The 26,957-nt window shown below is 34.2% G+C and overlaps 1 protein-coding gene across 3 annotated transcripts in view; it reads left to right on the top strand.

Moving 5' to 3' along the window:
• Positions 1–26,957, top strand: part of ROBO1 (roundabout guidance receptor 1) — a 1,084,421-nt gene that overhangs the window by 963,252 nt on the left and 94,212 nt on the right. For all 3 annotated transcript variants that reach the window (XM_069475042.1, XM_069475044.1, XM_069475043.1), the window contains 3 exons: positions 8,667–8,787; positions 9,169–9,307; positions 11,716–11,843. In XM_069475042.1, coding sequence (XP_069331143.1) covers positions 8,667–8,787; positions 9,169–9,307; positions 11,716–11,843 — 388 coding nt within the window. The remainder of the gene's footprint in view (positions 1–8,666; positions 8,788–9,168; positions 9,308–11,715; positions 11,844–26,957) is intronic.

The raw sequence follows: 26,957 nt of genomic DNA, 5'->3' as shown, positions 1-26,957 counted from the left end.
TAATTGAAAATGCATTTCTTTTTCCTCCATCTCCTCTTCCTCCTCCTCCTCCTTTCTCCTCCTTCCTTTTCCCTCTGTCTTTTAGGTCCCTGTGAGCCAGAATGATATTGGAATAAGGAGAGGTGAAAAAATTTTGGAAAATGAATTGAGAGTCAATAGCTTTTATGAAAAATAAAAGATTAAATAAATTTTAATAAACTTTGTTAGCCAGGAAAAAGAACCATGATTTGGCTGACCCAGGTTTATTATTTATTGAGAGTTAAATATAAAATCATTTTATCATGAATGTATGCTATCATTTTTAGAAACACTATTTTGTATGACAAGATTAGTAAAAATAAATACAATATATAAAAATTAATTTCTTGAAATTTGTTCTTATACTTAAGAGCAGTATTGATGGTAACCAGAGTAGTAGATATAAGGCATTTCATATCAATTATTTTTGATGATGGAAATTTATCAAAAATTTAAAGTTTTATCTGATAACTAACTACACATTAAAATTTAGGTCATAGTGCTGGGCACGGTGGCTCACGCCTGTAATCCTGGCACTCTGGGAGGCCGAGGCAGGAGGATTGCTCGAGGTCAGGAGTTCGAGACCCTGTCTCTACTAAAAATAGGAAGAAATTACCTGGACAACTAAAAATATATAGAAAAAAATTAGCCGGGCATGGTGGTGCATGCCTGTAATCCCAGCTACTCGAGAGGCTGAGGAAGTAGGATTGCTTGAACCCAGGAGTTTGATGGTGCTGTGAGCTAGGCTGACACCAGGACACTCCAGCCCAGGCAACAGAGTGAGACTCTGTCTCAAAAAAAAAAAAAAAAAAAAATTAGGTCATAAAGAGAAAAACAAAAAAAATCATTTTTGTGTATGTTCAGAAATATAAAATACCTGCATATGATATTAAACCATAATAAGTAAATCATTTAATACTAGACATGGCTTAAAAAAAAAAAAACTGTTCTTATTGTGTTACCTACCTGAGGGTATGAGTACGAAATATTACCAAATAAGAACTATTGTGTTTTCTTTTACATTGTGTAAGATCTGAATCATACGAATTATTTTTACTTGGTTATGTATTTTTTTAGGTGGCTATGAGCCTTTTCGGATTACTTATCCAATGCTTTGTCTATCATTTGTATAATATAATTATGCTACCATCAATGTTTTTGCTTAATTTAGAATACAATAAAGCATGATTATTTTTGACAGCTATGATAGTATGCGTTAGAAGATATGGATGCTTTAATCTGAATCATCTAACATATAAATTGAGATCATTCTTGTAGCCAGATTGGAAAGTAGTGGGTATTATTCCATCTCCTGACTTTCTCTGCTCTCTACTAGAACAAGGTATCTTTTCTAGTTTATTATTATTATTACTTGTTGTTCTTATTATTGAATTAATTCAAAATTTTAAAGAAATAAATGCTGTTATTGTTGTGGCTTTTCTTCTTCATATGTTTCTGTTGAAAGGGATCCTTAGGGACCATCCAAAACTGTCCTGCAGCTGATTTCACCAAGGAGAATGAATGTCTGGGGGCTATGACTGGCCATCTGGGTTACCTGCATCTCATTGTCATTAAGAAGCCATGCAAGATACTTCTCTAGTCCACAACAGCTTGCTATCTATTCTGCAGGTCAAAGAGCCAGGCAGAATTGACAGCATTGCTATGAAGAGATACTCTGCCCAAGGACACTTGGTAGTGATTTGCTTAATGAAGATACACTAGACTATAATTCAAAACCTCTCATCTCACTTACTTTGCAAAATAGTATGAAAACAAGACAGTGATAAAGAATCAAGTTTTTTTTTCAGAAAAACTAATTTCTAAAACTAAGAAACTTCACTCTTTGTGTCAAGATTGCTTATCAAGCCCTAAATGAATATTTTCAAGCCTTTAATCTTTTAGGAAATTGTAAAAACTAAGTATTCCACAATTTCGCATTGGAATGAAGTTGCCAATGTGTATCATATTTGTGTTATTTGAAACATACTACTCTTTTAGCATTCTAAATCAGTATTCTATTAATCATTGTTTTGATGTATTTTTAAATAGCATTTCTAGTAAAGAACACAAATTTCGAATGTAAAATATATTAAAGGAAATGAGATAAATTATATGACAGTTTGGTGGTTAGCAATTTGAAATCATCTTTGAAGCCCTTAATATAATTAGCGGTTTTGTTTTTGGTCTGTTGAATTCAAGTCACATTAAGTTAATGTAATTAAAAGCAGAAAAGATTTTGTGTAGCCAAACTAGTTAATTAGCTCCAGTTGGTTTAGTATGTTAACCTAGAGGTGTATGGATAACATTGTGGGGGTGATGTCTGAAAAAAAATTCCTGTGTAACAGATACTGCAAATCATCTGACTTGTTTTAGGGTAGCAAATGAAGACATAACGAAGAGTTCATTTTAAGTTCATCTTTATTTCTGATTGTGAGCACTGATTGCAGGGTCATCTGTATACTCCGTAGAATAATTGGTCAAAAAAAGCTTACTGAGTTTACTTTTTAGGGAGGATGCTTCTATGTGTACAAAGGTAATAAAAAGTTTTTCTTCTTATAATCTGGAAATAAGAATACTGATACTAGTTTTTTCATGCTAACGAGAGATATAAAATGGTTCTCTTCACTTTGGGTAGAAAAGCTACATTTTTCTGTATTACTACTCAGTAAACAATTCAGTAAAGGCGATGAAGTTGGGATTTCCTATTGTATATCAGGGAAGCCTTCAAGTGCTAGAAGAGAAGACTTTTTTTTTTTTTTTTTTTTTACCCCCAGGGAAAATAATGATTTCTAGTTTTATTATAGGGAAAATTCCTGGTTTATAAAAATCATATATATTAAATAGATTGAGGATTTCCATATCTTAATGTCTGTAAAAGATTTTTTTTTTTAATCTAAGACTGTTGCAAAGAAAAATGTAACGTTTAAAGACATCTGATACTTTAAAATTCTTTACCAACCTTATTCTCATCTCTCCTCTGTCTCCTTCCCAAAAAGGAGCAAGACCACTGGGACCTTTTTTGTTTTGCTTTCATCAAGTATGTATATAGCTGAGGCCCCCCTTTAAGCACTGTCTAGAGCTTATGGTAATGTGTGCTTCTAATGTGGTTTCCACTGGGGGCTGGTGAGGTATATGGAGATGAGGAAGTAAGACCTCTGCCTTGAATTTTTGACATAGGCTAGATGCCAGTATATTGTCTGAAAGTTTAACACGTTCTGCTTCTCCACTGCCCGGATTATGTTAATTGAAGTTGTGCTGCTGCAGTTCACTGTTTAACATTGTGTCTGTGCATTATACAAACCAGTTTTTGATAGGTTTACAATTTGACTGTCAAATCCAGCTTCAGGAAGAGACCTGCCAAGAAATATTTCAGCTTGTTTTAAATAGTGCTGTTTTCACATTTATAGTGTTTTGTATGTGTTAGCCATATTTTTTCTGTTCTATGTAGGCTGAGGAAATGTCAATTTTTTTTTTTTTTTTTTACAAAGGGCACCAAGATTTAGAATGTTTAAAGTCACCCTAAATTTACAATCAGTATTTTTTTATGACTCAGCATAAATAGTTTGTTTTAGATACAATAGATTTTTAGATACAATAGATATTTAGATAACAATAGATTGTTAATAGAAGGTACTGCTTGAAAGCTGGTATGTTATATTTGATCAGGATTATAGTACTGTGTTTTTACTTTTCTTTTTTTTTTCTTTATTGAAATGAATAGGCTACCATGTATTCCATATTTGTGACCATAGAGAATAAAAGTATGGCTTTTGGGTAGTTCCATTTCAATTCAGCCATTGACATAATGCAAAAATCAACTTAAATTTATGGAAATTGAAGACTATCATTTTTTTCTGTTATTTTTTTGTTCTCCGTTTGCTCTATTATGTTGTTTTTTCTTTCACTTTTATCAATTTCTGTCTCTCATCTCTGAGGAAATAAGTTTCTCCCAGGTTTGATGAGGCTTGTTTAGTCTTTCATTTAAGTTGTTACATCTACTCTGGGCACCTTAACAATTATTGCCATTGAGTGGAATGTTGTATTTTATGATGGAACTGTGTTATTGATGGGGTGAGGGATTTGTGGGAAGGTTATTTATATCAATCTGGGAAGTCCCAGAAATATTTCCCAAACAGAATAAATATTTCTTGTATTACCTAATTTTATCCCCTGTTTCTTTTTGTTATTTTAATCCAGCATTTACCTTAGTCCAAAACTGGGTCTTTAGAACAAAATGTCTCAACCTCAGCACTATTCACAGTTTAGGTCAAACAGTTATTTGATGTGTGTCTCTGGCCCCTGCTCATTAGATACCCATAGTACTGGCTCCTGTGCTGAGTTGTGACAACCAAATATGTCTCCAGACACTGCCAAGTATCTCTTGGGAGAGAGAAGGTCATTACCTCCATTAAGAATCACTGTTCTATAGAAAATAACAATAACTTATAAAACCTGAAAATTATTTGATTTTAAGGCTTTGCTATGTTGATGCAAATACACATTTTCCTGACAAAACCAGTGGAAATTGTGTTAGTAATTACAGTCATGCATCACTTAACAACAGGGTCACGTTCTGAGAAATGTTCGTTTTTGTGTGAACATCATAGAGTGTACCGACACAAACCTAGATGGTATAGCCTACTGCACACCTAGGCTTTAGGCTATAGCCTATTGCTCCTAGGCTACAAACCTCTACAGCATGTTACTGTACTGAATACTGTAGGACATTGTAACACAGTGGTAAATATTTGTTATCTAAATCTGTTTAAATGTAGATAAGGTAATGCATTGGGCTACAACATTATGTTGGCTGCCACATCGCTAGGCAATAGGAATTTTTCAGCTCCATTATAATCTTCTGGGACCACTGCATTATGAGATCCATCCTTGACCAAAAGGTTGATACTGGGTTCATCACTGTAATTTTAATTAAAAGCTTCTGGATTTAGCCTGACAAAGGAAGATTGTTTTTGATTAGACAAATATCTCTTAAATTATTAAATGCATAGGTTATATATAATTATAATAATGTGCAGTTCCTTTTCTAAGTGCTGTATGTGATTTATCTCATATAATCCTTATAACATCCTTGGAGGCAGGTATTAATAGGATCCCCATTTTAGAGATGGAAAATAGAAGTGCAGAAGAATTAATATCTTATCTAAAGTTACACATATATAGTAAGAGGTACTTAGAGTCCAGGGCCTGTGCTCCCTTTTCTATGTATATGTATCTGAAAAATGATTTGGGATTTAGAAATCTTTGTAAAATTTTTTTTTTTTTTTTTTGAGACAGAGTCTCGCTCTGTTGCCCGGGCTAGAGTGAGTGCCGTGGCGTCAGCCTAGCTCACAACAACCTCAAACTCCTGGGCTTAAGCGATCCTACTGCCTCAGCCTCCCGAGTAGCTGGGACTACAGGCATGCGCCACCATGCCCGGCTAATTTTTTCTATATATATTTTTAGTTGTCCATATAATTTCTTTCTATTTTTAGTAGAGACGGGGTCTCGCTCTTGCTCAGGCTGGTCTCGAACTCCTGACCTCGAGCTATCCACCCGCCTCGGCCTCCTAGAGTGCTAGGATTACAGGCGTGAGCCACCACGCCCGGCCTGTAAAATTTTTTTTAAAAAATTTGTATACACTGTGATTTTGAGTTTGGTTCTGACCTAGGTAATGTTGATAAAGAAATACCTTGAGTAGAAAAACAAAGGTACAATTTAGTTGTCCTTATTTGATCTTTGGTGATAAATATCTTTGCTGTTGTTAGAAGAAAAAAATGCATTTTTCTTATTAAAACATATTTTATAAATGTAATATTTTTGATTAGTTTTAATTTGTTGCATTGATATAGAAACTATATGTGCATGAACACCTTTGATAAATAAATGCATGCTTTTAGTCATATCAGGATGAAAAAACTTCCCAATATACGTGATTCATCAAAAAACTTTTCCTGTAGAAAAATTTGTCAAAGTGGTACATATCATTAGCGTTTGTTTATTTACAAAGACTAGAGAAAATATTTGTAAAGTGTCTGGTGTATTACTTTTAATTTACACAGTATGTGTTACGTTGTTGTAAAAGATGACTGTAAAATAAATTTTTATAAAACAGAAATAGGTTTTCTATTTATGTTCAATACCAAAAATATAGATATGTGTTCCCAAAGTATAAGTTTCCTGGTAAATCAAAAATTTTTCCAAGATTGAGCCAAGTTTAATATCGAATTGGATCTATAGTAATTTGGTATGTACTACAAACTCATTAAGACTTTAAAACTCTTTGAATTTTGGTTTACCTCAACAATTGTTTCCTCCCATTTATCTCAAAATTGGAATTTTTCCATGTCTAAGGATCTCCTGGCAGTCCCCTCATAACTCTTGTTAACTAAATCCCCCTCCTTCTCCATTGGTATGGATTTTTTCAAAATATAATAGCACTGGGCCGTAATATATAATGTTAATTGGTGCCCCATGTGTTCATAAGCAAGTTGATTTAAAACTTTACATTTCCCAGTATTTAAGATTTGTAAAAGTAAATTAGTACTACATTATACTGAAGCTGCAAAAATAAATCTGTGCTGTTGGAAATTGTTTATATGTTATCCTTTGACTCTCATTTTTCTACATACTTGAATATGTTTTAAAATTATTTTTAAAGCCTTACATTTTATTATAGATTGGCTTGCTCACTTTTAGAACAATAAGAATGTTTCTTATGATGATATAACTTTTATCTATTACTGTATAATTCTTTCAGAAACGAACTGGTCTCCTGAATATGCAAAGTCATTCAAGGTTAGATTCTGTGACACAGGATGAGGCTCAATGTAATGTCCAAAGTTATAGAACCAATAAAAGAACATCTAGGACCACATCTCAGATCACTTAACTTCCATTTCAGAAATTGAATTTTTCACCTTCCCTTTTACTGTAATGATTTTGTTTCCTCAAGATTTTCGGAAATGCTTATGTGAGTGTATAAAAATAAGTACATGATGAAAGCTTATAATGGTTCTTCTTAGGATTTGATGATACTCAAATTGTTCTGGATCTCAAGAACTCAAGCTTATTAAACTCAAGTTAAAGAGTAATTACGATAATAGGGTTGCTGGCTGTGCATTTATCATCATTTTTACAACTCACATTAAAAAATACTCTAGATGGTATTTATAGAGGGACCTAGAGCATGGTCATTTGTTTATAAAACCACTAAAAAAGTCAAGTTCTGAATCCACAAAAATTTCAAACTCTCTGTTATTATTTGTTTTGTTTTGTTTTAATACATTAAAGACTTGGCTGAAGGAGTTCAAGACCAGCCTGGGAAATATAGCGAGATCCTAGTCTCTACAAAAAAAATAAAAATTAACCAAATGTGATGATGAGGGCCTGTAGACCCAGCTACTTGGGAGGCTGAGGCAGAAGGATTGCTTGAGTCCAGAAGTTCAAGGCTGCTGTCAGCTGTCATAGCACCACTGACTCCAGAACCTATCTCTGAAAGAAAAAGAAAAAAACTTGGCTGGAATATCTAGTTTGGGTATCTGGATTGAAATAAAGCAATTTAGGCATTCTGAAACAGTGCAACCCCCACCTTTATAAAGTAGTAGTTTCAATGGACTTTGTGGTGTTTAATTTTGTTTGAACGTTTCTTTCCTTCCTTCCTTCCTTCCTTCCTCCCTCCCTCCCTCCCTCCCTCCCTCCCTCTCTCCCTCCCTCCCTCTCTCCCTCCCTCTCTCCGTCCCTCCCTTCCTTGTCTGATTGGTATGCTGTGCAAAATGACTAGGAGGTGAAAATCTCCATGAATAAACATTTTGGAAATTTTCCCTGACAAGCCCTTTCCAAGTTCAGGACTTTATAGATATTTATGGGTAATTGAACTCAACTCTCAACCAAAAGTGTATTAAATTAAGTAAAGATAGTCCAATTTCCACATCCCATCTTAATTCATGTTTAGTTTCAGTATACTTCTTATACTGTATGTCTATTTACATTTGTAATTAATTTTATTCAATTAATTAAATGTTCAAGTGTGTACTTGAATGTGACTTTCCAGATGATTTATTGGGGTCTGTTCAGTCCCTTCCTCCCAAGGCTCTAAGAAACTGCTTGGGAGACAGCAACATCTATGTTTTTTAGGAAATAGCAAGTTATACTATGTCTTAGCAATTACGACACATTCCTGTAGAGCAACTCTGGAATTAAGTAATTAGAGAAATTTTTATTTCCATATCTTATAATGTAGAATACGTTTTCTTGAAATCACCTATACCTGATATGTATTTATATATTAATTATAGTCATATGGTATTAAGACTTTCCTTTTTTCTTTGTTCCACTTGTTAACTAAATTACTCATGCAATTTTTTGTGGTTTTCGTTTAAATAATATCAAAGAACTTGGCTTATTTGGAAACACAGATTTCTAGTTATACAGAATATAATAACTTTACAAGAAATATAAATAATGTTTTTCTTCTTTTATATTGTACCTTTGGAGTTAATTCTGTTTAAGATTACCACCTAAAAACATAGCAAATACTACACATCAGCTTTTTCATATATTCTTAGAACGTAGTCTTCACTTATGAAGACATCTGTCATAAACACAGCTAAAGCAATTTTAATAGTGTTCATGTGAATTTTTTTTTTAAGATACGAGGAGGAAAGCTCATGATTACTTACACCCGTAAAAGTGATGCTGGCAAATATGTTTGTGTGGGTACCAACATGGTTGGGGAACGTGAGAGTGAAGTAGCAGAACTAACTGTTTTAGGTAAGTGCAATTTTATGTAGTCTGCTTACTGTAAGATATAGCTCATTATTTTGTATGTTTATACAAGGGAGAAAGGAAAGACCTTTATACCAAGTTCAAATGAGCCTTATACAAGGAGAAGGAAATATCGGTAAACCAATATTTTGGAGGAGTACAAAGAAGAGAGAAGGAATCAGTATAGCAATCTGATAAAAAGTATCCAAAGATGTGGAAGGAGGATTTGGAGGAAGTACCAAACCTAGTGAGAAGCTTCTAGAAGTAGGGCACTATGTGGAATAATTTTCTCAGTCACATTTTAAATTGTAGATCTGCTCTTACTGAACATATCTTCCAGTTTGTTCATCATTTATTTCATCCTGAGACTGCCTTTTCTAATTTTAGAGAGACCATCATTTGTGAAGAGACCCAGTAACTTGGCAGTAACTGTGGATGACAGTGCAGAATTTAAATGTGAGGCGCGAGGTGACCCTGTGCCTACAGTACGATGGAGGAAAGATGATGGAGAGCTGCCCAAATCCAGGTACAGATCACAGTGTAATGATGTGTCATAATTCATCGACTCCTCATTTCTACACTTCTCATCACATATGTGCCATTAGAATAGTCTACTCTAGACTCCTTCATCAGGGGCCGGATATGATACTAGAGATAATTTGAATCAGTAGGTTGCCATGCATTCTCTGAGGTTTTCAGATAAAAACTATACACTCATGACTCTGGCCTACACAAGGAACTCTTGTAAAATGTGGTATTCCTTAAGCATGTTTCTCTTCTGTTCAGCCACATCATAGTTAATACCAATATTTTGTATGGCAGTAGGAAAGAGAAGAAAGTTACAGCATTAAAGACATGACTATGAGCCAATTAAAATTTGGGCTTGCTTTTCTTCAGCTACAATATCACCAGGGAAAAGTAGAAGAGGTCAGAGTTTCTTGATATCTGTCAAGTCCTTAAATTGTCCAGGAGCAGAGATACAGGAATTAGGGAGCCTTAGGGAATGAGGCAATAAAGTAAAGCCTTCAGGTATTGTCAGTGGCCTGTCTTATCTAGTGTTTTCATTCGTTCAGCAAATATGTGTTGAGCTTCTGCTAGGTATTAGGATTACAGCAGTGGCTTAGACGTAGTTTTTGCTCTCTGGGAGCTCACAAAAGGAATCATATATGGACAGATACAGAATAACATTATTGAGTCCTTTTGTCACATAAAGGTAAACTTGTGCCAGCACAGGGAAAGAAAATTGGGAGAGAGTTCTCAAAGGAACATAACACATAGGCAATGTCTTAAAAAATACATATCAATTTCATAAGCAAGAAGGAAGAGTATTCCAGGAAAAAGGACATCACGCCATAGACACAAATATGAGAAAGAACATCATATATATTTAGTAGTGGAAGGTTTAGCAAGGCTAGCACATAAGGTTTGTGGTGAGGAGTTATGGGGTATCAGGTTGGAAATACTGGGGCTGAATTACTTGGGCCTTTGTGTAATAAAGAATTTCAAATCATATTGCCCGCATGTTGATGAGCCACAAGGGGTTAGTATGAATAGGATTACTCCTTAGAAAAACAATTTTATTAGCCCTCTGGATGTTACATTATGGTAGGGAGAGGCTAGGGGCAGGGATACTATTTTTGTGGTTGTCCAGACAGGAGATGTACATTGAGCTGGGAGATGAATTGGAATCAGAGCTCTGCAGTGGAGAGAAATTCCTGAGACTAAATTGACAAATTGGATGGCTTACTAGATACAGAGAACTGGTGAAGGAAAATGGGTAGATTGTCTTAGGAAAAGGAGTTGGTTCATGTTAGGGGAAGAAAAGAGAGGTTATTTTAACATAATAAATATTAGGTGCCGATGGTATGCAATGGCTAATTATTAGCCAATTGGGAACCTGAATTTGTAACTTAGGTGAAATCAGGGTTAAAAATGTTTGTGTGGTAGATCAATATACAAGCTATAATAGATAACAAAACTCAGGGAGATCATGTAGAGGAAAAGAGAATTAAAGTGAAACTTTAGGCCGGGCGCGGTGGCTCACGCCTGTAATCCTAGCACTCTGGGAGGCCGAGGTGGGCGGATAGTTTGAGCTCAGGAGTTCGAGACCAGCCTGAGCAAGAGCGAGACCCCATCTCTACTAAAAATAGAAAGAAATTATATGGACAGCTAAAAATATATATAGAAAAAATTAGCTGGGCATGGTGGCGCATGCCTGTAGTCCTAGCTACTCGGGAGGCTGAGACAGGAGGATCGCTTGAGCTCAGGAGTTTGAGGTTGCTGTGAGCTAGGCTGATGCCACGGCACTCACTCTAGCCTGGGCAACAGAGTGAGACACTGTCTCAAAAAAAAAAAAAAAAAAAAAGTGAAACTTTAGGGGAAAGCCAACATTTAAGGGTAAGAAAGATGAAACAAGGCAGGTGAACTCTAGAGTGAGACTGGGTTCAAATTTTGATTCTGCCACTAAACTAGCTGAGGGCCAAGGCCAAGTTACCTGACCTTCCTATGCCTCAGTTTCCTCATCTACAAAATGAATGTAAGCTTAATATGTACTTCATGAAATCATTATGAGAATTAAAAAAAATGAAATTTATAAAACATTTAATGTTTGGCATATAATAAGAATTTAATTAATGGTTGCTATCTTTTAATTTTAGTGTGAGCACAGTAGCTTGAGGAAATAAGTGATAAGTGCCAACTTTATCCAAAAATGTTCTCTTAGAAAGTGGTTTAATACGTTAGCTCACATAAATATAAAAACAAGTCTTTTGTTCTGCTTGCTGACTTAGAAGAATGCCACATTTTACATTTTGTTTTAAATTTTCTGAAGAGAATGTTGCACGTGATTTGATGCCTAGAAGCATCAGGTGTGTAATGAGGAGATCTTTCAGTTAGAAAGTCGCTTTCATATGCTTTCTTTTGTTATGTCATTAGATATGAAATCCGAGATGATCATACCTTGAAAATTCGGAAGGTGATGGCTGGTGACATGGGATCATATACTTGTGTTGCAGAAAATATGGTTGGAAAAGCTGAAGCTTCTGCTACTCTGACTGTCCAAGGTAGGCATCGGGGAACTCTTTGTTGTGGTTGTTTTATTATATGAAATATAATGTTGATATTTGAAGACAATATTATTTATTAGCCTCTGTTAAATATAGACTTTAAATATTGCTCTATGTAATTTATTTCACACATATTTAAAGAGAAGGTATCAGTTTGCCTGTGAGAGCTTTATAAGGGTTTGTTACAGGAAATTGAATTAAATTTTCAAAGTTATGGAGAGTTCTATCCTGGTCAAGAAAAAGAAGAGAATATGCTTTAATCTCTGGGTCTTCAAACATAAAGCCCTTCTAATCTTTTCATTAAATGGCAGCTTTTGCCCTGGAAACTTTATTTTTGAAGGAAAACAAATCCTTCATTACTTTAGATTATGCACTTTCATGGATGTGTACCATTTATACACAAAAACGGGAAGAGTCTATTCCCCTCTAGAATGTGCGATCTATCCATAGAGTAGGGACTTCGCAGTTTTTTTTTTCCTGTGCACCCAGTGCCTGTAACATAACAGATAATAAATGTTTGCTGAATGAATGAACTGCATTTATACTTGGATAATTGAGCCCAAGTGGATACCATGTTCTACAGCTACAAGGTTTTTGAAAGTTAGTCTTAAACTGATACACAGAAATCATTCTGTCACCTTCTTTATATCCATAATCCAAATGTTTTTCATTCTCATAACCCCATTTTTCCTTTCTTCATGATGTCATCCTGATTATTTCTAACTATGTCTCGTCTGAGAATTTTTCGTATTATTTTTTGTTTTGGGGGACAAATTGTTTATTGTGGAATTTCACAGGCAATGACCTTTAAAAACCATTTTATTGGTGGGAAAAAAATCTCTATTTTGACAAGTATAAATAGTAAATAGGGATTTTAGTCATACATCACTTAGCTTGTTTCTGGGCCTAACATTAGCAGCACTTGATGCTGTCATCTCTTCTGAACACTCTCTCTTCTAAGGCTATTAAGAAAAAAAAGGTGGCTTTTGAGGGAGTACTTCTACTGTGGCTTTCTACAAAAGAGCCTTGTGGGCTTTTTACACTAGAAAAAAAGAATAAAGAATATTTCCTTCCTGTCTCTAAAGCCATTATGTCCCACTTTGGGGTTTTTAGCTCAACCTCATAAAAACAAAAGAAAAAAAAAAAAGATCAAGAACAAACATTGAATTTCTAAGGCCAAGACTACTTCTCTTTAATCTAAGTTAGACTTGAACTCCAAGGAAGGCTAAAATTGTAAGAAAAGAAAACCTCTTCACATTTAGAGAAAGCATAAATTTAAGAGGTGTCAAATCCAAGTTCAAAAGCCCTCCAGAGGGAGTGAAAGTTGCCAAGATGAATACAAGACATGAAAAGGTGTGTCTATCTCCAGGCAATCATGACAGAGAGGGTGATTGCCTATCACATTAGTCAGTGAAATGTGTTTCACTTTAGGTTTTAAAAGTGTTTTACCTCAGTAGCCTGATGCTTTTTATAAATAATAGCCATTCTGCTGTGTATACAGTAGACATTGAAATCAAAATAGAGTTTCTTCCTACATTTTTTTCTTTTCTTTTTTTCTTCTTTTTTTTTTTTTAAGCTTGTCAAGTGAAGCAGTGGGAGTCTTCCCGCAATTTTAAACTCAGTTCCAAAGCTCATTTGGCCCTTAAGTTTTCCATATGGAATTCTTTCTTTCTAAAGCTGGATTCCAATGGAAATTGGGTACAAATGATCAAATCCAGAAACTACTTGATGAATTTAGAAGTTCTCATTTCAAGTGTGAGTTTTCTATAAACTTATGAAAGATTTGTATATAGTTGAGAATGTATTTTTTTCAATATTAAAACAAAATATACTTATTAACATCACTGTTGAAACATCTTTAACATGCTAAAATAATAAACACAGTATGTTAAAGAAAGTAACATGATTCCCAACTGCAAAAGATTACTAAGAAAAAAACATTCAAAGGAAACCTGAGAAGTTATGTCTTTTTTCTTCCTTTGAGACTGAATACTAGTTACTACAAAGGAAACTAATGCAAAATGAATCCATTTGGTATCAGGAAACAATTGCAATAAGAAATTCAGTAGTGTAATTATTTTTTTCTTTCTGTGATTTATGGTAGTTAATTTTTAAAAGACACTGTGGGAGTCAGTATGAGCTTAAAAATAACCTTCCTCTCCCTCACCCCTCATACAATGAATGTTTATTTAATTTGGAGGTATTTAATTTGTCTTCATGTTAAGGCAACCAAACTCTGTGCTGCAGGTAGAAGTTATGAGGAAAAAATTACCTTAGATAAGGGTGGCCATTTGATGTTCATCCCCATTGCAGATGTTATTAATTCTACCATCTTAAAAAGAATGCTGATTGGAAAATTATTTCTTTTTTTTTTCCATTTTCTTCTTGAAATCTCAAATTTTGCTCCTTCGTAGACTCTACTTCCTAGACTCTACTCAAATATTCCTCTCTTGACTCTAGGGTTTTCCTTAGATTTTCTACTTTGTGTACTCTTCACAGTGCTTAGCATGGTACTGGACATCTAATAGGCACTTTATCTAATAAATACTTATTAAATTTTGAAATATAAATATTCATCCCAAACTTCTATTTCAGTGGTAGAAATAGCACAGGTACATCCTAGGGGAAACTTAAGCAGCTTTTGGTGGCTTTGATCCCGGGTGCTAATAGTAAGCTCCACTGGATCAAATTTGAAGAGATCGCTATGCATGAATGATGCTACTTGAGGATCTATGTTTGCAATGGGAACAAAGTAGTAACCATTTTACTCTCTGTTTGTATCTTTCAACATCATATTGTATACCTGAAATAAATACAACAACAATGTATTTAAAAAGAAAAAAAAAAAAAAAAGGAGCAGAGTAAAACCTCAGGCTAAACAGTTTCTTAAACTGACCTGAAGTTACTTGTTAAATATATAGATTATCAAGCATGACTTCTACAGAATCCATTTTATGAGATCTGAGTTGGAGCATAGAAATGTGTTTTTATTTTTGTTTTTAGCCAAACAAGTTTATGAATGTCAAGAATGAGGAGTTACTTGATGAAGAACTGACAGAAAGAATAAAGAGCTTTAAAAAGTTTCTTTATAGTTTGAGATTTATAAGAGCTAGAAGAAGTATGTTACAAAGAATGGTGTTGCTCAGAGCGTGGACATAAGAGTCAGACAGAATTTAGATGAATCCTGCTTCTGCTTTTACCACTATACAGCTTAGAAGAGTTTATTTAAACTTCCTGAGCGTCAGTTTCCCAACATGTGAAATGAGTATAGTAATACCAACCTCACAGCATTTTTATAAGGATTAAGTTAAATTATATATAATTATAAAATATTTAACATATTGTCTTCTACAGAGTAAATGATTTGTAAATAAGGAGCACTATCCTCATATGAGTATTATTATTGATAGTTTTATTGCTTAATTTTAATGTTAATTATTTAGTAAGGAAAATAGTAGTTTTTAGATAATTCCAGTGAAGTAGCTCTTCTTCTACTATTGTAAATGAGAAATCTAAAGTACTAATATAGTTGTGACAATTTATTATGTAACAAATTATTAAAAACTTGTCTCAAATATAAAACTTTACATTTTCATTTTAAAAAATCTTTATTGGATGTGCTAGTGCCATCAAAGCTAATGCTAGATGTATGTTGAAGTTTTGTAAAATAACTAGATCAATGAATGAAAGTTATGACCATTTAGGAATAAAAATTATTCAAAAAGATTGCGTTTTGTGTGCAATGGAGGGTTATTGTTACAGGAAAATATTTAGGAGGGGGTCTTTGACCACAATTCTGATTCCATTACCTCTAGGAGTGACTGTCTTCCACTTTTTAAGATTCTCAGCACCTCAGTTTATCTCTTTATAAAATAGCAGTGTTTTCCCACAATTCATACTGAAACTAGTAAGACTATCCATGAGCAAATATCCTCAAAGGCTGCTTAATCTCCTTCATGACCACTTGGAAGCTGCAATTAATACCTTCAAAACATGAGTGAACTACGAGGTCATACTCTGTTAACAGCAAGTCATTGCACCACTAAAACCCATACCACACCTGGTGTAACATTAGTTGGATTACTTCTTCCTGGGCAGCAGAGTGTCAAAGTCAAATCAGAATTTTGAATCAGAGGCTGGGCAAGGATTACACCTGTAATCCTAGCACTTTGGGACGCCTGTGCAGGAGGATCTCTTGAGGCCAGGAGTTCGAGACCAGTCTGAGCAAGAGTGACACTCTGTCTCTATCAAAAAAAATAAATAAATAAATTAGAAAAATTAGCCAGGCATGGTGGTGGTGGTGTGCACCTGCAGTCCCAGCTACATGAAAGGCTGAGGCAGGAGAATTGTTTGAGTCCAGGAGCTTGAGGTTGCAGAGCTATGATGATGCCACTGCACTTTATCCTGGGCAAAAAAGAGAGACTCTGTCTCAAAAAAAAAATAATAATAATAATTTTGAATCAAAATATTAATTATTTAAAAATTCAGAATATTTTATTTTACTTGGAAAAAAGGCAACTTGTAATAAAATTTGGTGACATTAGAAAATTTTGGATCAAAAATATATTTCTTCTGGGCTCTATAAATATTTAGGCAATGAAAAAGGGGTATTTTGATTTCTTTTAATTTGCATGTCAATTTTGGTTTATCATTGAAACTAATTGTTAGAATAACTAATTGTCAGACTCAAAAGCTCTGCAGTAATTTGATCTATGGAAGAATAATTAATTCTTCAATAAAAAATGCTATTTGGAGTAATTACGGCAGAAAGGTTTTTTGCTAAATTTCCAGTTAGCCAGAAAATTCAGTTAACCTGAACCTGATATTAAATCATTTTCTGGGCTAATCAAAGTTTAATTATCTATAAATTTAAACCATCAGTGTTGTTACAATTTATACTTAGTATTTGTCTGCATTACTATTTTCCCTCCATATGTATAACATCTACACACCTTCTCAATAATTTTCTTTGTGAACCTAAACTACACAAACAAAAATCATCTTTTAAAGGACATGCTGCCTTAATTTTGATTTATTACATTGTTATATTTGAATGTTAATGTCTCAGTTGGACATGCATTAGAATTGCTGGCTCTGTCTTGATAGGAGTGGATTATTCTCTGAACTGGTGTTTCATATTGTATAATGACCCCCATCTTTTAAGGAAAAGGATATATATTGTGGTATTTATAACAATTTTATAGGTTGTGACATACCTATAAAATATAAAATCTAACCAGAACAAAATAGATGCATAGAGGTTCCCTGCCAAGTTTTTAAACAGTGTGTCATTGAAACTGCTAAAATTTATGCCTCCCCTTGGTGTTTGAGAGTGGTCACAGGTTTGTTTTTATGTTATTTTACTATCTTATTCTAAACCCATTAAGACTTTATTAGATGCTTACCAGGTGGGCCTTGAGTTTCTTCTTGAAATCAGACAATAGTCAACTTAAATTATTTTACTTGGTTTTATTTTTGAAATAATTCGTAGTTAATTAAAGAAGAGAGTGATTTTTTTTCTTCAGTTGAAGGTAGACTTTAGAAAAAGAATGGTGGATGCAGCTTCAAAATACTTGAAAAAAATAAAGAAAAAAGATAATTTTATTTGTGACATATTATAGCATTAACAAACCCTATAAAAATGTATAAATTATTTTCTAACACAATTATGTTGATGGCTTTTAAAATCATTCCATATTTGAGAAACACCACCTCAGAAGAAAGACAATAAAGCCATATAGAATATAGTTTAAACTTTGAGTTTTTCCCATTTCTGAATTTGTCCTCGACTTCTTAGATTTCTTATGATTCTTCGCTTCAGTGACACTCATTGCTTAAACAGGGCAAACTGGATGGCATGATTAATCTTTCCACTCCCCTCGCGACTTCAGAGATAAACCAGCTCCTCTTACTGTCACAATTTCATTTCCAACGTATATTTGTGACTATCACCAGCGTGATCGTGTTCCCATCTCTGTGTCCCATCAGTCACAAGAAACTGAACTGAAAACTGATTTCTATACACCAGCCATTTCCCAAGCAATCACCTTTTATCTCCCTGAGTTGAGCCATTAAGAAAATCCAATCCCATTTTTGTTTCTCTCTTACAATAGGAACTAAAAGACATTTAGTCGTCATTTCCCTTGAGGCCTGAGTGCTGGGCCGGTCAGACACAGGAAGCTATACATTTGGATCTCAGTTCACACCCCACTACCGGTCATTCTTTGAAACTCAAGAAACAGTTGATTTTCTGCCCTTTCTGCCACAGCTCTGTTAAAAGAAGGCAGTTGCCAAACGTTGCCAAATCAGGTGATGTTCTGTTGTCAGATGCATGGGATTTCAGTGCAATCCCAGGTCTTCTCCCATAAGTGCTTGTACATTTTTCTTCCCTTGGCAGGAAATTACTCCCGTCTCTCAATTTCATCACCTGTTTTTTTTTTTTTTTTTGTAACTATAAAATAGGATATCATGAATTATGTTGCTATCTCTTTAAATTTATTGTTGATATATGATAGGAATATTAAAATAAATCATCAAAAGGATGCACATTCCATTCTATCCTATTTTGTAGAATTGTTATTTTGTCTGATGCTTCCCATAAGTATTTACGACAACTCTACAATGAAGGAGCATAACACTTTTCTCATTAGGATTGATTAGCCAGTGACAGCTTCTGGAAGGCTGAGCCTTAAAGTATGAGATTGACATGAAACAAGGGAGACACAGATGTAGAAAAAAAGACCTGTTCTGTCTTTTGGCTGACTTAATTGCTACTAATGGGATGTTTCCTAGAGCATCTCTCCTTGCTGCTGATAAATTCCACACTTCAAAAAGGAAATTATGCTGAAATATTTAGGGTGCTACAGTTTATGATTCACCCCTATTTAGTGTCCCAATGAACTAAGAATTGAAAAGCAATTATAACTTTCAGTAAAACAAGAAGCAGCTGTCAGAGGTTTGTCTAAGCTTCTAAGTTTCTACTAACCCAGACTATAAGTATTAATTCACAGAATATAATAGTGATTAAGTGAAAATAATAGTAGACCAGGCATCAGAAGCTGAATTCTCTCTTATTCTCCTTGTCAGTGTTTGGCAATGCAACCTGCAGAGACACAGCTAGGAGACAGATTATCCTTTACTCTCCTATTTTTTTCCATGTCTCACTCCTAATCGATCCCCACAAAATCCTACTTATTTTGCCTTTTAAATAGTTCTCAACTCTTATTACTTCTCTTACCTTCTTACCATTGTGCTAATTCAGGTCTTTATCATCTCTCAGTGAAACTGTTAACCTCTAACCAGGTTCCTCACTTCCATCTTGTCCCATAGAATTCATTCTCCATACAACAGACTCATCTACCTAAAACCCAATTCTAATTATATTAGTTTCTTCCGTGAAAGGTTGTCATGCTTCTCATCTCTCCAGGACAAAATACAAAATACTTTTGCTGACGCTTGTCTCCTGTCTTGCTACTCACTTCAGTCTTGTGTGCTATAATTCTATGTTTTTTCATGCATGTACGACCATGTAGCTTAGCTCTGAGCTTTTCATTGTGTTGAGTCCTTGGTCTAAAATGCCCCACCTCCACCTGCCCCATCTTTTGCTTACTAATTACTCTTATCCTTGGACTCAGATCAGATAAGCATCCTCCAGCAGGCTTTCCAGACACTCCCCATCCCAGTGTGTGTTAGGTATCACCCATTCGTGTACCCATTACATGCTCTTCATGCCCTTACAGAAATTCAACATCTGCATGGTTTGACTGTGAGTTCCCTGGGCTCACCCTTTGTTTACTTTGCCATCTTAGTCTCCTTTACTGCAGTCTCAGAGGCATCTGTTTTAGTCAGGGTCCTCCACAGAAACCAACCCAATAGGCTACATATAGGTACACGAGAAGGGATTTATTGTGGGAATTGGCTTACTTGATCACGGAGGCTGAGAAATCCCACCATCTACCATCTGCAAGCTGGAGAAACAGAAAACCAGGTGCTATAATTCAGTCCAAGTTTGAAGGCCTGAGAAGCTGGAGTACTGAAGTCTGAGAGCAGGAGAAGATGGATGTTCCCGCTCTGGAATAAAGAGCATATTTGCCCTTCTTCTGCCTTTTCTTCTATCCAGACCCTCAACAGGTTGATGTCTGCCCACACTGGTGAGGGCAGATTTTCTTAACTACTGAATCAAATGCTAATCTCTCCTGGAAACACCCTCACAGACACACCCAGAAATACTATTGTACCAGTTATCTGGGTATCCTTTAGCCCAGTCAAGTTTACACATACAATTAACCACCATAGCAACCTTCATGCTCTGTGTAACATTTTCTGTGTGAGTGAATTAATTACTGGTCCTGATATATACCAATTGTGGGATCCTGGGCAAGTCACCTAACTTCTCTGAGATTCACTGTTCTTACCTGTTAAAAAAAAAAAAATAGTGTACATGTAATATAAATATCAATAAGCTGTTAGGAAGATAAATTAAAATAATTAATAAAATAATTAAATTTCCATAAAAGTGTGTTGTGGATTATGGAGTGCTTATGTAGACACAATTGTCATTGTTGTTATGATTATTTTTCTCATAAGCTTCTTCCAAAACAGAATTTAAAATCCATCAAATTCTGGTAATTGTTATTTTGTCCATAGAGATTTAAAATTTTTGGAAAGTGGTTTAGAAGACATCTTTTTTTTCCCCTGCTGTCAGGAAACATTCTACAGGGCAGAAGTTAATTAGCACAGCCTTTTCTGACAGACACACTTGGCTTCAAATACTGAATATGCAAGTTATTAAATGTCTGAGTCTCAGATTTCTCATCAGTAAAATAGAGAGGAAATGCTTCTTTCACAGAATTGTTGTGGCTATTTATGAGTTGATGAACATGAAATGGTTAGCACAGTGTATGAATCATTTAAATCATCATTTTAGTGATGTGTCTTCCATGTGTCAGAATCATTATTTCATGTACCTTCAGTATGCTTAACTACCTGTCATTAGCTGTATGAAAAGATTAAGGTGTGAGTTGTGTGCATCTACCAAAATGCTTTACATAGACATACAAGAAATATCTTTCACTACATAGTATCAAAGGTCTAAAAATGTCAATATTTATTTTAGTTGCTTTAGATAATAGTGGATAAGTAAAGTATAATAAAAACTGTACATTTACTTAAAAATATTTTTTGCTTGTGTTAATTTTGTGCACATGATATGCATTTGAGATTCAAATAATAAATTCACTTTTTTGATTAAACGGATTCAACATTAACATGATTCCTCTTGATCTTTAACATAATTATTATCCTTATCGGTATGTTCCATGCTGCTAAATTTCCTGATAGAATGAATAATATTAAATCTCTCCACTGCTCATTCCATAAATATAGTCCACATAATGAAACAATTTAATTAACTGAAAATAAAAATTCATTGGGACAGATTGTGTTCAGCAATAACTTTAATATAATTTAGTCTTGAAAAGATAAAAATAGATCAGAAAGCATAATCTATTCAAAGAAATGTACATAAGTGCATTTGACCATTTTCTAACATGTGAAATAACAACTTTGAAAATAATCAAGACACATGTTAATTGTATTAATGTAACATGCTGTGTGCATGTGTGGCTTTTTTAATGGACCATTAGATAATTATTTCAGAATGTAACATTAAAATTTTAGGTAAAACTAAAACAATATAGTTTACTGTAGATTTTATTGCCAGTAGCAGGGGATAAACTTTTAAAACATGCATTTAAAAACAAACACTAGGGAAAAGAAGGCCTATTTTGTAAATTTGTGGTTTCCATAAATAGGGTTCACTATGTTTAACTTTCTATCAGCGTCTGAGATCTTCGTGTAAGAATCATATGACTTTTTGGAGCTTGTATGATAGATAGGCATAAAAGAAATAATGAGAGAAAAAAACTGGGTCCTTCAGTTCTGAATTTCCTTTCTTTGATGTAGACTTCATTTAAATCATTTGTTGGAACAGTTTTCTTGTATTGCTGATTTGAGAAAAGCTGGCGGCATAATAGTGCATTGTTTCTGACCATTAACGTCGTTATTTGAGTCAAAGCCAAAATTAATAGTGTCAAGAGGCCTTTTTGCAGGGTCAAGTTAGGTTTACTATAATCCAAGATCCTGGTCAAGAACTGTGAGTTCATCAACATTTTGATGGAACACATATTATGAGACCCCCAAAGCTTAACTTGATGACTTTAAGAACCTTGATATGTGTGTGACTCTTTTGCCAGGCTCTGACAAGACATAGCAGACTGATTCTTTGGGAAATGATTTTTAATGGCATGTGGCAGCAAGCCACAGAAGCCCAATAAAGTCAATAGTGCTACAGTAAATAGTGCTACAGCGGTTGGGGAGAATATATATTTACCACCTTCTGTATGTATGGCTACTCTTAATACTCAACTCAAGAGTCTTATTCAAAATGCTACCCTTACAGAATTTGTTGTGGGTTTTTTGCTTGTATTGCTGCTGCTGCTGCTTCTCCTTTTCCTCTTCCTCCTCCTCTTCCTTTTCCTCCTCCTCCTTCTATTCTTCTTCTTCTTGTTTTTATTTGTAGGTAAAATAATGATTTGAAAAAATTCAGCTGAAGACTACAGAGGCTGATGGGGATGGAAGATTTGTGACTGTATAAAAAAATCTAAAAAAGACAATATGTTACGGAAACTTTTAAAGAATCCGTATTGCCAGCTGAGCCCTTTGTGAGCAGGCTGAAAGTAAAATGCCATCAGCCAAGACAAGAGGTTTAATGAAGTCCCACTGCACAATTTAACAAGCAAATGATTTGTGAGAATAGCTACCTCCCTAACTGTTCTGATCCAGTGGTGTAAACAGGATGTTGAGCACCACTCCTGCTGGGTTTTTATGCTATTTGATTTGATTGAGAACCAGCAGAATTTTGGCCTATGATTCTTTGCCTTTTTTTTTTTTCCAGGAGGCATAAAGTAAAGGACTTTTTTGTGTTCTTATGGCTTAAAGAAATAGCCATTCTAACCCTAGTGATTGCTGAAGATATGACATTCTCTTAGATTTCTTCCTTTCACACATAAAGGTTTTTGGTTGCTTTCAGTTAGTTCAAACTCACTGATATAAATCATAAAAGTTAATCAAAAGGGAAAGCATTCACTACATGGCCTTCCTACAGAGAATCTGAAGCACTCTCTTAATGTGTGCACTAGGCAAATATTAAATGAAATAAGTAGAGCAGTCTGGTACAAGACATAATTGGTACCTAAGATGGCTCTGTGGCAAATAATGACACAGCACCATGCTAGTAAGTAGCACCTCATAAGCCTTCCATTATGGTTTGAGCTTTACTGCAACTTATTTATCTACATAACAGTGGGTAAGGTTTTCTCATAGGCCAGTCATATAGATGTATAACTGAACAACTGTGTTTAGCAACCAACATTCTGAAATAATGGCATCAGCATAGAAATATGTAATTCAGTTGTGTGGATCTATAAAATTGAAATTACTCAGCCTCAGAATGAAATTTGGAGAAATAAACTACTTTTTGCCCTGGTCATTGACAGATAGCTCATTTAAAATGTTTATTGCTAACAATTTCACATAATTTTAAGACTTATAATGAGTTTGTCAGGTGGCATATCATCAATGTAAAATAATTCTAAGTTAATTCACATTGTTGTACTGTATTTTATCCAGACTTGTTTGAGCATAAAGTGATTAAGATATTTTATTGTTTAAAACAGAATAATGGTAAAGAGGATAATTGTAGACTATGCACATTAAGAACACATTTTGCTTATGATGAACACAGAATAAATATGCAAGATAATTAAGAATTTGACTTTTTATGCATCCATATATATTGATTATTTTTATTACTTGCTTGTCATTATTTTAAATAGTTTGATAGATATACACAGCATTAATAATTAGGCTGAACAGTATTCACTGATTGTAGATACACAGGGTCATCATTAAAATAATTACACTTTACAATTGTGTAGCAGCTGGTGTGCTTTGGCTTTCTTTTGATAATTTAAAAATATAAAGTAATTCTTTCTACTTAATTTTTTTAAAAAGATTCTGTATAAATTGAAAGTTAACATTTTGTAATATCATACCTAAAGTTTGCAAAACGGATTAAAATACCATGAGCACATTAATTTGCTTTTAAACTGTTACTCTCAGGACTTGATAAATAATGTGCCAGTATAAACACACCTGCAGAAAATACTAAAATAAGTATAAGACAAAATATAGCTGAGTAATTGCTTTATAACAGATTTATAAGGGTAGGAAAATCCATAAATGGTTGTTAAAGTTAGCTTTAGGACATTTATTTTGTGTGGTCGATGTTATTAGGAAAGAATTTAGAGCATTGCACAATTAAACTTGATAGATAGGCCTTTTACAAAGGTGCTTTTAAAAAGTTATTTTGTGGATGATGGAATAGTCATTTCAAAAAGGACTTTTTAGGTCATTAGTAAAGAGATGAGATGTGCTTTTGTGTTTTTTCTAAAGCTTTTTACTCTTCCAAAATATACTTAATCACCAAATACAATTGATAATAAATAATTCTGGCCTGATTTAGGTTTCTTGGGAATAAACATATAATTCTGTGCTGTATTGTTGAAACTTTGAATGTTAGACATAAATGGGGCTTACAAATCATTTACTTTGGCCCTACCTTTGACATTTACAGTGATTGTCCTAAAATGTTGCATCACATCACTTTCGGAGATGGATTTGAATATTTTAGCATTGTTTCTATGGGAAAATCAGTATAGCATAAGTTATTTCTTTCCCCCAAACCTTTTTAATGAAACTTGACCATATATGAGGAGAATAATTATGTATCTATGTTTATTTAATATACTAGTATATACATTATGCATATAAATCATTTCTTATTGAAAGTTCTTTTGTTTAGATCATGGAGCCAAAACATTTCAGAACCAAAATTACATTATAGTAAGGTTTAACTCTTTTTTCTATCTCTCTTTCTTTCTCTTAAAAATAATGAAAATGTCATACAATGTAGTAAAAAGAGCAAAGAGCTGGAGAGACCTGAATCCAATCCTCCTTTTCTTACCTGATGGGTGATTGAAGAGAGTTACTTCATCTTTGATTTCTTCCCTTTGCAAAACTGGGTCATTGAATTCTTCCTTACAGAGTTGAAGAGGGGGTTTCTAATATATGATCTGACACACAGTTAGCTAACATCAGTGACTTTTGTTATTAAACTGAGGTGTAGAAGGTTTACGTAATTTATGCAGGATCACAAAACTGATTACTTTTGGAGAGGATCTTGATCCGAAGTTGTTTAACTTTCAGTTGAGTAATGTTATCATTATACCATCATGTGCCTAACCTCTAGAATCTCCATGAAATATTCCATTTAGAAATAGGCATTCTAATTTTTCAAGTAAACAAATTCTTGCACACTTCCTAATTACAAAACTGTATGGTGGATACTATGAAGGATGTACAGATATATAAGACATGGATCCTGTCTTTACAGAGCTTATTATAGCCCAGTGAAGAAGAGAGAGATACACAAATATCTACAGTATCTACAGTATCAGTAGAATATGAAAGATGGATTCATAAAGTTATAGGAGCAAGTGCTTTCAACTGGGCTATAGGAACATCACTGTCATTTATCCAATCTTTCAATATGACTAGCATCCTTACCTTGATGAGTTCTAGAAAAATAATGACAAATAAAATGGTTAAAATAATTGCTCTCGTGGAACATGCAGGCCAGTTTGGGAGACAGACATTTATAAAATAATCAAACAAATATATAATTTTAAACTATAACAAGTGCTCTGGAAGGAAAGTTAAGGTTGCTATAAGAATATGTAGCATTCTGATATGATTTAGTGTCTAGAGGTAGCTTCTTGAAGAAGTATTTTTTTTGAGCTGAGATCTAAAGGATGTGTGGGAATTAAATAGGTAAAGGAAGATCCTGGGGTACAGCATAAACACAACTGGAGATAAGATGGTGCGTGGTGTACTCAAGGACCAAAAAATGGCTGATGAGGCTAAGCTAGGGAGATAGAGAAGAGGTGGTAAGAAAAGACACTAAGTGTTACACAGCAAGGCCATGTTAAGGATTTAACTCTCTGTTTTAAGAGCAATGGGACCATATTGAAGGAGTTTAAGCAAAAATATACTATAATCAGATTAGTTTTATTGTAATAACTCTGGCTGCACTGTGAGATTGAACTGGCATAAAGCAAGATAGTAGCTCAGGTGAGCACTGTTGGATAGCTTGGAACACAATGGTGGCAATAGAGATGAAAGAGGTAGATGGAATGGACAGTTACAAAATATTAATGAAAGCTATGAATTTGGCAGTGGGTGATGTATTTTAAGGAGGAGGAAGAGGAAGATCTAGGTTTCTGACTATTCCCTAAACTGATCTAGAAAATATCACCATCAAAATTATGATCCTGAGATCACCTGTGTACCTGCAATATGTCAGGTTTTGTGCAAGGTATTAATACTTTGTATATATTGGGGGAATTAATATTTATTAATATTATGATAAGATTAAATTGAATAGATAATCTACAGCAAGATTTCTCAGTCCTGGGACTATTGACATTTTGGGTCAGCTCATTTTTTGCTTTAGGAGGCTGTGTTGTGTATTGTAGGATGTTTGTCAGTATCCCTGGCCTCTGTCCACTAAATGCGAGTAGCTCCCTCCCTCCATCTTCCTCCCTGCTTCAGTTGTAGCAACCAAAATTGTCTTCAGAATCATTGTTCTACAGAATAATGTGAGATATTTGACTGGAGGCCAAAAGTTCATAGTATTTTATGTATCCATTAAGTATATTCTAAAAATGCACCCCCGCCCCCATCGCCCTATCTTTACGTCTGAAAAATTGAAAGGCATAATGACAGGCTTTTATGTTAAACTCAGTCTTTTTCCCAAAAAGAATTCAAACCTCGTATTAAAACATCCTAAGAGTTTTTTAATTGTTAGAGATATTATCATTCATGAGTATCTATGCATATAATTTCTCCAGCATACCAGTGACTGGGTTTTGTCAGTTCAAATATAGGTTGCTTTGCTACTTGAGAATTTAATTTTTTCTCTGTTTTAAGAAA

Source organism: Eulemur rufifrons, chromosome 7, assembly GCF_041146395.1.
Source record: "Eulemur rufifrons isolate Redbay chromosome 7, OSU_ERuf_1, whole genome shotgun sequence".
Classification (NCBI taxonomy): Eukaryota; Metazoa; Chordata; class Mammalia; order Primates; family Lemuridae; genus Eulemur; species Eulemur rufifrons.
This window is presented reverse-complemented; position numbering and strand designations above follow the sequence as displayed.